The sequence below is a fragment of the Aphis gossypii genome, chromosome 3 (genome assembly GCF_020184175.1).
Source record: "Aphis gossypii isolate Hap1 chromosome 3, ASM2018417v2, whole genome shotgun sequence".
In the NCBI taxonomy this organism is placed as follows: Eukaryota; Metazoa; Arthropoda; class Insecta; order Hemiptera; family Aphididae; genus Aphis; species Aphis gossypii.
This window is the reverse complement of record NC_065532.1, coordinates 55,188,084-55,202,052: the sequence shown is the minus strand read 5'-3', so window position 1 is coordinate 55,202,052 and position 13,969 is coordinate 55,188,084. Positions and strand designations below refer to the sequence as shown.

General features: G+C 31.5%; 1 protein-coding gene across 1 annotated transcript; it reads left to right on the top strand.

The window, feature by feature from the left end:
- The first annotated feature begins 2,874 nt into the window (after positions 1-2,874).
- LOC126551108 (uncharacterized protein K02A2.6-like) lies at positions 2,875-6,998 on the top strand. Its single transcript, XM_050203882.1, has 4 exons — positions 2,875-3,164; positions 3,258-3,672; positions 3,778-3,840; positions 3,987-6,998. Exons 1-4 carry the CDS (start codon positions 2,875-2,877, stop codon positions 6,996-6,998), a joined length of 3,780 nt encoding a protein of 1,259 aa, XP_050059839.1.
- The last annotated feature ends 6,971 nt before the right edge of the window (positions 6,999-13,969 follow it).

The following is a 13,969-nucleotide window of genomic DNA, read 5'->3' as shown; positions in this document are numbered from 1 at the left end:
TGACTCAAATACTCATTTAAACGTAATTCGATTATGAAATTAAAACTCTATGTTGTCATTCAAAAAAGTAAATAACTTAAAGAAAATATAAGGTTAAAATATATTTAAAAATATACATTTTTAATAAAAACGTTATATATAATATAATTTTATATATTTTGTTTTATTCGACAGACGATAAAATAAATCACTATAGAACAGTGTTCCAACTTAAAATTTTAATTTTCGTATAAAATATTTTGTAAAATATACAAACAAATTTATAATATAAAAATTATTATGTGTTATATTTCTTGTTTTTTAAGAATATAATTTACGAATTTAAAACTACAAATATTTTATGTTTGCAAGAATGTTTGAGGGGGATTGGTGAGCTTTGGGGGGGGGGGCTAAGCCTCCTTACCCCCCCCCCCCCGATTTCCGCCAATGAATATAAATAAGAATTGTTATTATTTATATAGCTATAGCTGCCATAAAAGTTAAACAAGAAATAAAAAATAAAGCTTTATCCTCAAATGATACACCCGGCCAAATATTTTCGGAGGTAATCGGGAATCTGGATGTCGATGTTTTAGCTGAATTACCCAAGGAAGAATATTTAAAACGTAGTATTAGATATCATCGAAGTTTTCATGATCCGAATGAACCTCAAAATATCAAAGAAATTGTTATTGATGGTATATTTTTTTTTTTAATTATCTTAGTTAGAAAATAAAATCCTATACTTAACAAATTATATCTATTTTATTACAGGTGAATGGGCATTATTGGGTAATAAAAGACTATTATTGAGGGATAATGGTCCAGAGGCATCTGAAAGGATAATTATATTTGCAACAGATGAACACTTGCAACTGCTTTCAGAATCAGATACATGGTATTTAGATGGGAATTTCGGACTGTCTCCAAAGTTTTTCCTACAGTTATATGTAATACGGGTAAAAAAAAATAATATATTTGTAACTACGATTTACTGTATTTTACAAAGAAAAACTAAAAATACATACGCAGAAATGTTTCAAATTATAATGGATGAATGTGCTGAACGAAATTTATACCCTGACCCCAAATGTTTACATCTCGATTTTGAAAGCGCAGTTATTGAAGCAGCTAAAGAAGTAATTGGTATCCATATTGATATAAAAGGCTGCTTCTATCACTTATGTCAATCGACGTTCAGGAAAGTCCAAGAATTGGGCTTTGCTACGAAATACCATAAGGATGAAGAGTTTCGAAAACAATGTGGAAAGATTGATGCACTTGCATTCCTTCCATTGCACCTCGTAGAAGATGGAATGAAATATTTAAAAAATAGTTTACCTGAAAATCTTATGGATTTATTAGATTATTTTGATTCGTATTATGTAAATGGCAAGTATCGAAGAATTGGAAACGACGAAAATAACATGAGGTTTCGAAAACTGCCACCAATGTTCCCACCATCTGTGTGGAATGTAAATAAAACCACCCTCAATGACTGCCACAGAACCAACAACATCGTTGAAGGGTGGAATAATAGGTTTTCCAAACTAGTTGGTCAAAAACATCCTACAATATGGAAACTTATTAGGAAAATTAAAAATGAAATTGACGCCGATCGAGCACAGTTAGCATTGGATGCTTTGGGTGAACCAAAACGTACAAAAAGAGGACAAAATCAAACAATAAATATCCGCTTGAAAGAGTTAGTTATAAAACAAAGTGAAGATAAATTAAGCATTGAAGACTTTTTGACAGCTGTATCTAACAATATAAGAAAACGAACCGACTGAACCGAATCTGACTATAATTATTTATATATTTTTTTGATTATTAATAACTGACTAATATTATATTATTTATTATTATTATTTTTTTTTTTTACTAACTAATATTTTTTAAATAGTTGCTTTGGGGATTTTTTTTCATGGGATTTTTTTTCCAGGGATTTTTTTTCCGATTACCGATACGTGCGCTTATTGTGGGTCCGTCCGGCTGTGGAAAAACGAATTTAATGTTTGCATTATTAACTAATATAAATGGAATAAGATTTCACAACGTTTACATATATTCGAAAACTCTGGATCAACCGAAATATAAAATGTTGAGTAATATCTTATCAGATATCGAAGGAGTACAATTATTTACGTTCTACGAAAACGAACAAGTTATTGAACCTGAAAAAGCCCTACCAAACTCTGTGTATATTCTAGACGATATTTTGACAGAGAGACAAGGAGTATGTAGATCAATCTTTGCAAGGGGAAGGCATAACCTTATAGATGTGTGCTATCTAGCTCAGAGTTATTCAAGAGTACCAAAACAACTTTTGCGTGATAACGCTAACCTTATCGTTTTATTTAAACAAGAAAAACTAATTTAAAACATGTTTACATGGAGCATTGCTCTGGTGACATGTCGTATACAGAATTTAAAGATTTCTGTACATCGTGTTGGCGTAAGAGGAGGTTCAACTTTATCGTAATAAACAAAGAGTGTGAACGCGATAATGGGCGTTATCGTCACGGCTTCGACACGTTTGTTATTATATAAACTTACGTTTTTTAAAAAACATCTCATTCACGATCATGGACGCCAGTGGTGAAGTACTCGAAGAATTGTGTAATATATACGACGTCCTTGACGTAGATAATATGATATCGCAGATAACATAATTGTTTAATATTTATTCTGTGTGTACTTCTTTTTTTGTGTAATAGTTTTTGTTGTATCATGTACTCAGATTAATATACCATATGTATTATGTATAATTAAATTATAATATTAAATATTTTCTACATCAACAAATGTGTGTGTTATTGGCATACATTACAGTGGCGACGAAGATTAAAACGGATAAAAAATTTTTAACGCTCGTGTTGTAACCTCGTGTTCATGGCGAACAACAAAGAAGCAGAAAACGTTAGCTGTCTTCAAACAATGTCGAGAAGCATAGGCACGGCGCCAGAATTCAAACCCGGCGAAGACTGGAATTTATATATCGAACGGCTCGATCAATTTTTTATAGCCAATTTTGTCGAAGATGGACGAAAAGTATCAGTACTAATCACAGTAATCGGAGCCGAGACGTACAAAGTGTTGAGGGAATTATGCGACCCTATCTTACCAAATACTTTAAATTACGAGCAAGTCTGTAATACGCTTAGGAAACAGTTTTCACCTAAGTTAGCGGTATTTCGGGAACGCACAAAATTTTATGAACTTAAACAAAGCAATAACCAATCTATAACGAATGGTATGTATATATAAAAAAGCAGCCATGATTGCAATTTTGGTAGTCACCTCTTAGAAAAACTCAAAGATAAATTTGTCACGGGGCTTCAAAAAGGTCCAATATTGGACAGGCTATGTGAAGAGGAGCCAGACAAAACTCTTTTCGAACTCGTGGAGATCGCCCAAAAACGGGAAGCATCAATCTGGCAATCAAAAGAAGTTTCCTTTCCCATAAACAAGGTACAACAAACTCATCATAAGTCAAGGGCAGCCAAAGAGCGAGGAGCGGCGTGGCGCCAACAGAATCAATCCAAAAACAACCGGTCAGATTCAAACCAACAACAACCACAACGCGACAACACAAAGAACAATAAAAATTCATGTTTTCACTGCGGTAAGCCAAATCACGACTTCATTAATTGTAAGTATAAATCATATAAGTGTAAAATTTGTTCTAAGGTAGGACATTTGGCAACCATTTGTAAAAATAAAAAGTTGATAGGTAATGTTGAGGTCATGAGTGACGATTGTGTTGACTATGTGAATGAATTCAATTTGTTTAAGATTAAGCCTGATACTAAACCATTTCAAGATGCTCACATACCCCCTGAATTAATAGCAGTTGAGGTTAATAATAAGAATTTAAATATGGAGATAGACTCGGGTGCGGCGAGATCGGTGTTGACGGAAAGTGTTTTCAAAGAAAAGTGGCCAGATATAAAATTAAACAAGGTCGATACAAAACTAAATTCTTTGATGGTACTTCTCTAAAGCCTATTGGTGAATTTAATGCAAGTATTAAATATAAAGACAAAAGTGTCAGAGTAAAGTTATTAGTAGTTAAAAGTTCACTTAATTATTATCCTTTATTTGGTAGAGACCTTATGAAACTATTTAACATTTCTTTAGTACAAAATTGCAAAAACATTAACAGTGTAGAAAGTATGATAAATGAAAAAGTTAATCAACTAGTTAACGAATTTAAGGATATTTTTGACAATAGACTAGGAGAGTACAAAAATTTTGAAATTCATTTAGAACTAAACAGTAATGTAAATCCTATTTTTTGTAAGCATCGCGCTATACCCTTTGCCTATAAAATCGCCGTTGAAAAGGAATTAGACAAGTTAGAAAAGGCTGGTGTAATTAGAAAAAGTGATAATTGCCAATGGGGAACACCCCTTGTCCCTGTGTTGAAACCCAATGGAGAGTTGAGACTGTGCACAGATTATAAGACCACTATCAATAAACATATTAAAGATATACATTATCCCTTTCCCAAAATTGAGGAGTTATTTGCAAGCGTACAAGGTGGTGAAAAGTTCTCTAAGTTAGATTTTAAAAATGCATATAACCAGTTAAAGGTAGATTCACAAACAAGCAAGTTATTAGCATGGAGCACGCATAGAGGTGTGTATGAAGTTTTAAGATTACCCTATGGCGTCAAACCTGCAACAGCCATCTTTCAAAGAGAGGTAGAAAAAGTATTCAAAGATTGTCCCTTTACAGCTAATCTGTTGGATGATTTAATTGTAACAGGTAGGAATGACAATGAACACTTAGAAAATTTAAGGGAAGTTTTTAAGCGTTGTAAAGAAGCTGGATTTCAACTTAATAAAGACAAGTGTCAGTTCTTTAAAACCCAAGTCGAGTACTTAGGACATGTAATTGATAAAGATGGGTTAAAAACAAGTAAAAAAAAAGTATTATGTATTTCAAATATTCCAATTCCTAAAAACGTTACCGAACTAAAGTCTTTTTTGGGAATGATTAATTACTATGGTAAGTTCATAAAAAATTTATCAACTATATTAGCTCCACTTCATAATCTACTTAAAAAAGAAATACCATTTATTTGGAACGATCAATGTTCAAAAGCTTTTGTCAAGGTAAAAGAGTTATTAGAATCTGATCAAATTCTAACACACTTCAATCCTACTTTACCCATAATTTTATCATGCGACGCATCTCAATTTGGTGTAGGAGCTGTCATTTCTCATAAATTTCCAGATTCATCTGAGCGACCCATTAGCTACGCATCACGCACTTTGACTAGTGCTGAGAAGAACTATTCTGTTATTCACAAGGAAGCGTTAGCAATTATTTGGGGAATAACTAAATTCTATCAATACTTAAAAGGTAGAGAATTTATTATTAGATCTGATCACAAACCTCTGATACCATTACTTGGAGAAAATAATCCAATTCCTAAAATGGCATCAGGACGATTACAAAGATGGGCATTTTTTCTTTCTGGATTTAATTATCATATTGAGTACATTAAAGGCTCAACAAACACCATAGCAGACAGTCTGTCTCGCTTACCATGTCCAGAGGGTGATGCACAACTAACTAAGGTAGGGGATAACACTGATGTTCTAAACTGGGTAGAAGGATATTTACCTGTTAGTTTTTTTCAGATTAAAGCTGAAACAGCTAAAGATAAAATTTTACAAAAAGTAATGTGTTATTTAAATAGTAGCTGGCCTAAAGATATACCTGATGAATTAAAACCATTTTACAATAGAAAAGATGAATTAGTGGTAGAAGATAATATATTAGTGTGGGGTTACAGATTAATTATACCTTATAGTCTTAAGGAGTTACTTTTAAAAGAATTACATAGTTCTCACCTTGGCATCGTTAAAATGAAATCTATGGCTCGTTCATACTTTTGGTGGGCATCTATAGATTCTGACATTGAACGTACAGCCAAAAGTTGCACTTTATGCTTAGAAAGTAGACCTGAACCACAAAAATGTATTCTAACTAAATGGCCAAAATCACTATATGTCTTTGAGCGCATTCATATGGATTATTTAGGGCCAATTAATAATAAAATGTTCTTAATCATAATTGATTCTTACAGCAAGTGGCCAGAAGTATTCGAAGTAGCCAACGCTGATACATTTAATACATTAGAGAAACTTAAAGAAACATGTGCTAGGTTTGGTCTACCTGACACTATAGTTTCTGATAATGGTACTCCCTTCACATCCAATGAGTTCAGTCAGTTTTGTAAAACTAATGGTATTAATCACTTGACCTCCCCTCCATTCCACCCTGCTAGTAATGGTGCAGCAGAGAATGCCGTCAAAAACTTCAAGTTAAGTTTCGGTAAAATTATGAAAGAAGGTAAAATGTCAGTTCACTCAGCAATACAGAAATATTTATTTTTCTACAGGAATAGTGAGCACAGTACAACTGGTTATACTCCATCTAATCTAATGTTTAAGAGAGATGTTAGAACCAGATTTGATAGGATAAGGAATAGTGACAAAAATAGTGACAAAGCAACTAATAGAGAGATCAGGAATTATAAAGGCAACGTAGCCAATAAAACATTTAAGGTTGGAGAAGATGTGTATATTAGAGATTACAGTAAACCTAATAAGAAGGGTTGGAAAGCATGTATGATTGATGAACAGCTAGGAAAGTCTGTATATATCTGTAAGGATAAATTTAACAACAGCTATTTCAAAAGACATGTTGACCAAATCATAAAAGTAGGCTCATTCTTTAAAGAGGTAGGACTAAGCAAAAAGATTAACGATTATGACAACAATAACAACTATAGTGAAAAAGAGAATAGCATTAAAGTACCAATAGAGAGCGAAAGAAACAAGATAGTGCCATTTGAAACTGGTATTGAGGATAATAATGAGACAACACTTATGCAAGAAATAACAAAAGGTCCTGAGACAGTTGAATGTATTAAAAATCAAGGTAGCAGACCTATAAGGAAAATTGTCAAACCAAACAAATTTAAAGATTATGTGTGTTAACTGTGAATTTGGTTGCAGTGAATAATAGACCTACACATTAGCATATTTTTAAAAAAAAAAAAAAAGAGAGAGAGAGAATAAAATATAGTCATGTTCACTCAATTGTTACTATTATATTATAATCATTATGTTTATGTTTTATTTTGTATTTCATATTTTATATAATTCATGTTCATGTTTATAGACACACCGTTTTATTATTATATTGTATATTTATATTTTCAAGTTGTGTATATTCAAGTTATGATATACTATTGTTTTTTTTTTTTTTTGGGTATTGTGATCCCTTATTGAATGTACCATGTCTATCGTCTTATGTTATTAATTATTATATTCATTAGATACTAATAAACTTAGGGATGAGTAGTGTAATATATACGACGTCCTTGACGTAGATAATATGATATCGCAGATAACATAATGTTTTAATATTTATTCTGTGTGTACTTCTTTTTTTGTGTAATAGTTTTTGTTGTATCATGTACTCAGATTAATACCATATGTATTATGTATAATTAATTATAATATTAAATATTTTCTACATCAACAAATGGTGTATTATTGCATACATTACAAATTGATAAAAGCAAAAGAAATATTAAACGAATATAATATAATATAATAATATAAATATATATATTATTATATACATATAATAATTAAAACAAGGAAAAGCCGATATTCAATCGATACTAACAGAAACATTTAAACCGATTATCGATCCGTTAAACGAAATACAAAATCTACTTTGGATAAAACCATAGACAACACTGAAGATTTACATTTTTCAAATAGATGAATTGTTAGATTCATACAGCATAGACAAGACGTATGGTCCTAAATTACAGCCTAATAAAACGGTACGTTTAGGTAAAAAAGAAATCAAACTTGTCGGAAATACGATAATTGTTGATGATACTACATACCCGTTAACACAGGGTCTCTGTAGTTTAATATTTTCAAAAGCCCCGAAATTATATACCGAAAACGATTTAAAAACATATAAATCTATATTAATTCAAACATCAGCTCATTTAACGTCAAACAGCAAACAATTAAAAAAGGCGGTAATAAATACAGAGATATAATCACAACACATTATTTCCATCTGGTAGTGGACTATCTGTACAATTACAGAAACATACACTTCAATATTGGAACGATCCGAATGAATTGGTTTCCCGTTTAAAACTACTATTAGCATCAAAAGCTGCTGGCAATACTGGTGTTTCCAACGAAATACTATCAATTTTCGAAGAATTACGCGAAGCTGGTTACATAAAACGTATACCAAATGTCTAAGCGAGATATCGCATTTGAACTACACAAACCTGCTAGAAAAAATTACATAAGACGTATAGTTAATGTATACGGAAAAAATGATCTATGGCAAGCTGATCTGGTTGAAATGATACCATATTCGAAAAAAAATAAAGGTTACAAATATTTCTATGCGTCATAGACTGTTTTAAAATTTGCATGGGCGATAGCATTAAAATCAAAAACTGCTAAAGAAGTTTCAAATGCAATGTCGAAAATACTACTCAAACGTTCACCAAAACTACTACAGCTTGATAACGGCAAAGAAATTTATAATACTACATTCGATAAATTGATGAAAAAGTATAACATACACAAATATTCAACGTATAGGTAGCACCATGAAAGCATGTATTGTAAAACGCTTCAACCTTACATTAAAAGAAAAAATGTTTAGAGAGTTTACTGCACGAGGTTCATACAATTGGATTTCTATTTTACCTTCATTGATTAATGAGTATAATAATACAAAACATAGAACAATAAGGATGACTCCGACGCAAGCTGATTTAGATCCAACATCAGCTGAAATAAAAACACCCAAAATTATTAATAGAAAAAATAGTTTAAAAATTGGTGATTACGTTCGTATAAGTACATATAAAAGTGTATTTACAAAAGGTTATTTATCAAGTTGGTCTGCAAAAATATTCAAAATTATCAAAATTAATCAAACCATGCCTATTACATATCAATTACAAGATTGTACAGGAAAACCAATTGCTGGCTGTTTTTACTCCTAGGAAATATGTAAAACAAATTACCCAAACGAATATTTAATCGAACAAATTATTCGTAGGAAGGGGACACAGATATTTGTAAAGTGGCTGGGGTTTGACAATACACATAATAGTTGGATAAATATAAGTGATACTAGAAAATAACTTTAGTTGAGATTCTACCATGAACGTGTTCGGTAGTTCTCAGTCTGGTGAAATAAAAAAAATTAATTCAAATCTTGAACATTCGATTAAATCATATTCGGATAAATTAAATAAAATTGAACATTTAATTGAAGAAAATCATACATCTATTCAATTACAAGAAGAACAAACAGAAAAGTTGGAATTAACGTGTTTAGATATAACAGAGCATATGATAAAAGCTGAAGTTACATTACAAACTATTCTAGAAGCTGTAAACGATTTGAAAAAAACATTACCTGCTATACATAGTCAACTCAATACTATTGAAACTTATTTTAAAGACAAGTCATAATGTCTACAGGCATCATTGACATTCAATGCATTCTTGGAACGAATAAAAATATATGATTAAAGAGATGTCTATTGTAGACACAGAAACATGGGCTACTCAACACTGGATTTTTAAAAATTCAAAATCTAATCAAGATAATAAACGTCGAAAAACTAACAAGTGGCTACAAAATTTTCATCAGCTATCTATAGATTACGGTGATATTGAGTATGAAGAACTTCGCAGAATATTAAATTCGTTAAAGTTTGACTGTATTTACACCAAAGGTGAACAGAAAAAACAACTACTTATAGATTATATACCGCACGTTGCAGTCATCAACATTGAAGACTTGGGTTGTCCTCGACTGGATCAAATATGTGATGAAGAAAATTTAACTTGTTGTATCTTTCATAAGGACTTAAATCCTAAATATTGTACATTTTGTAAAGTGTTTGCTTTAAGAAAATGGTTTGTAAATAATGCATAAAAATTGTAATCATGTTATTTTATTTCTATACCATACTAATTATCAATGAAAATGGTTTAAAGTAAAATATACAAGTACAAAAATTATACATACAGAAATAATCTTTACAAATATATAACTAACTATCTAGTTCTGCTTCGAGTTCCTCCCTATAAAATTCAAAATTATTAATTAAAAAATAATTAAAATATATATATATTTATATACTCACTCTATAGAATAGTGTCCATGAGCTAGGGTGTGTACTTTGTCTTTAAGTATAACCCTTTTATCATCAAAACTGTTATAAGTTATTTATGGATTTGATCGTCTTTAATTTGTGCTTGAATGAACGGATAGAGACGTTTGACGTTGTTACTTCCAAACTGGTATCACCAAACAACACCGTTTATGATCTTGAAAGGTCATATGGTTTCTAACAACATGTCCACGGATTCCTTTTGCTTTGATTTTCTCCTTATCTTCTAAAATGTAAGCGTAGGACTTTGCATGGAGAGCACAAAACTCTCTCATAATACGTCCATCGGTTTCATCAGAAAATAGCCCAGGAATCTTCTTTCTCTCAGCAATGTAACACGGGTGGTCACGGGGTAGATTTGCAGTGTCCATTCGATTCAACAAGTTTGGATTGTTCGACAGATCATTGTAAAAATCATCAGTTTGAATATAGTACACCAATGAATGTAAAATAATAAATTAAATTAATAAAAGTATACCAATGAAACTAAAATAATAAATTAATAATAATAATAATTTACTGTATCTGTATAGATGAGCTCAATTTTATCATCATAATGTTTCTGCATTACGTTATAGTGATAGTCATACATTAAATACTTGGAATTTCCAGCACTACACTGCAAAACCTGATAAAATTTAAAATATTAATATAACAATAAAAAATTTAAAATAAATGTAATTTACCTAAAGGTTAGGTTCCTAAAGGGGCTTACAAAAATCAATGATTTTGTTTTCTAATGCAACTGCATTTAGAGTTTCATTGTATGTAGTACAGTGTTTGAATGTTGACTGATTTATCAGTTTTTGTAAACGACGATCACTAAACACCAGTTCCATTTTTATTCTTTTCCGCATAGACTCCATGGTTTTCCCAAAAACCGCATTATTTAAAAGTTTGAAAAAGTCTTTCTCAAAGTCATTTGCTGCTTTTTTTCGCATCTCTGTGTTTAGTGCTATGTATGGAGCCAGCCATGGCGATTGATTAAACTGAAGTACTCTATGAACCTACAATAAAAAAATTATATTTAAATGTAAAATAAAAACATTTATACATTTACTTTTTCACTATGGGTCCATTGGCTATAGCTTGTTGGAGGTTTCGGTAATGAATAATATAGTTTTTTTTTTCGACTGAAGTATTGCCATGAGTTTTTTAACTTTTGAACCAGCTGGGATACCGTTTTGTGGTAGGAAAGGTAAGTCGTTGTGTTGATCGTGGAGTTCTTTCGGATAAGTAATGTCAACTTCATATATCCGTCCGATGGGTGATGTATCGTTCAAATCATTCAGCCCTTCTAGTTTAGGTTCAACCCACTTAAAACCACCATAGGGCATGTGTTATGACATTGCCCAACCGTACAGATTATTACCTAAAAAAAATAAATTAATATTAAAAAATAATTAAAATATATGTATATTGTATATGTATACTTACAATCTTGATAAATTAACCATGATTTGGGCTTTGTTGGATCATAATCTGGGGTCTTTTCATTATTAGCTTTAGCATACCTCATACTTGCTTGTGTCAAACCGCCTCGAATTCCTATAAAAAATTTATATATTATAAATGTAAATTTTTATATATAATAATTATAATTACCCTTTTCAATCATCAACAGCATATCATACTCTGTGAGTAACTCTAATTTGACTCTGGTATATTTTAACATACAATCAAAGGAGAATCCTGGTGCTGTATAGTAAAAAGATGGATCCAAACAGTATGTGGTTAAACATAGGTCTCTGAAGTTCTCAAACACGTAAGCCAGCAATAAAACATCAATTTTCAGATATAGATCACTGTATTCACCCAAAGTCTTGCATCCAAAGTGACTCCAAACAGTTTTTGCATGTTCATAATTTTCTTCTTGTATATTTGATTCTGTTAGTGTACTGTAGAAATCTGCTTTATCTGGTAAATTGGTTTGCTCCAGCTTGTTCCAACCATCCGTATACTCATAAGGGTAAACACCTTTACGAGTAACGAGTCTGCGGTATTAAAATGTTTAGCTGTTTCTCTAAACTTTTCGTACCCTGGTGTTAATAAATTTTCCGAGAGTGTTGATAAACTTGAAGCCATAAATCTTAATGTGTCGATGAACCGTATTGAAAAGTTGTTGGAAACGTGTTTTGAAAATGAGATGAATTTTTCTTCACTGTTTGGTATTACAGAAATTCTTTTCACATCGATACCGAGTTCAGTTACAATAAAATGTACATCATAATTCGATAAATTGTGAAAAAAACATGGTACAGAATTTGGTGTTTGAAGCTTGAGGTTGCAGGTATTACACAATGTTTGTCGAAATTTACCCGATAAGTGACAGTGATCAGCAACTTTATGGTTTCCCACAGAGAAACCGTTTTTACATAAATTACATGTCTTACATAAATTATGTGCTTGTTGTTGTTCTGTAGTAAAGGTTATTGGTATGTTGGTTTGTAGTAATTTTTCAATGTTTTCAACTATTTCAACGATACTCTTTACAAAAAGTTTACCCACATTCTGATTATCTTCATTGCCACAAAAAATTATAGGTGAAGTTGGAATATTAAATTGTTCAAGCAGTTCTGCGGAAACGTCGTTATTTGCTTTAACCATAAAACCATAAATCATGGCCTCGTGTTTTTGAATAGCTTTTGTATTGTTCCCACATTTTTCATCGGATTTTCTTAGTAGTGCTTCAAAATTAGCATATATAACTATCGGATGTCGTTGAGTTTTTTTCCATGCGTCGAATTCTAACATCGATCCGGGGTAGGCATTCGAGGTAAAATTGGTTTGTGTGTTCCGCATATTAACTTGTGTTCTTCCAAATCGTATGCGTTCATTTAATTCATATTTATTAATATTTAGAGGTTCGAACGATGTAAAGCACCGTTTACAAAATACAGCACGTCCATTATGTCGGGTTTTCTGTGATCGCACAAGTTGGGAAAAATTAGAGATGTAGGTAAAATGAGAATTTTCATCATCGGTTATTAGTAACAAGTCGAAATGATCTGTTTTTTCTTCATCTACCACCTTCAATGGAAACACTTCATATTTTGGAAATTTTTGCAGTGGTTGGAAATGTTTTTCGAGTCCGTAAACATTGACAGTTACGTTAAGATTATTTTTTTCGAAAATGTTAACCTGATGTAATTTTGTCGGGAACGTGATACCGGAAAAATTATATTTTTCTTCGTGCGTTGTATAATTTTCTATACGTTGTTTATTTGAACCCGTAACGTGTTTTGCTAAAATTGCCCACTTGAAGCACTGTTTGTCTGAGTTTTGCGGGTTGATTACAGCTTTTTTTCTTTCAATGAAATCAGGTAACGGAATATAAGACGATGCGCTCATAGGCGTATATTGATAAACACCTAATAATATTCCGTCAATACACTGTAGCGTATAACCACTTCCCTTGCTAGAATATTCATCTTGCTCAGCCATTAATTTTATTATGCCTTCTTCAACAATTTCCCGTACACCAGTTTCGGCAAAAATCGGTCTAGCCGAGGTCTTAAATGAACGGTTTTCTGTTGAATTATCAACATTAGGAATATTGTATGTAGCTTCCAGCTTTAAATTAAACTTGATTGGATGTTTAGACGCTTGTGATTTAAGTAACTCGACTAATTCAGATTTAATCGAATTAAAAAATTCAATATAGTTTTGAATGTTTTCGATATTTTTTTCGTAATACCATACGACTTTTCTATTTGCAGAAGACGA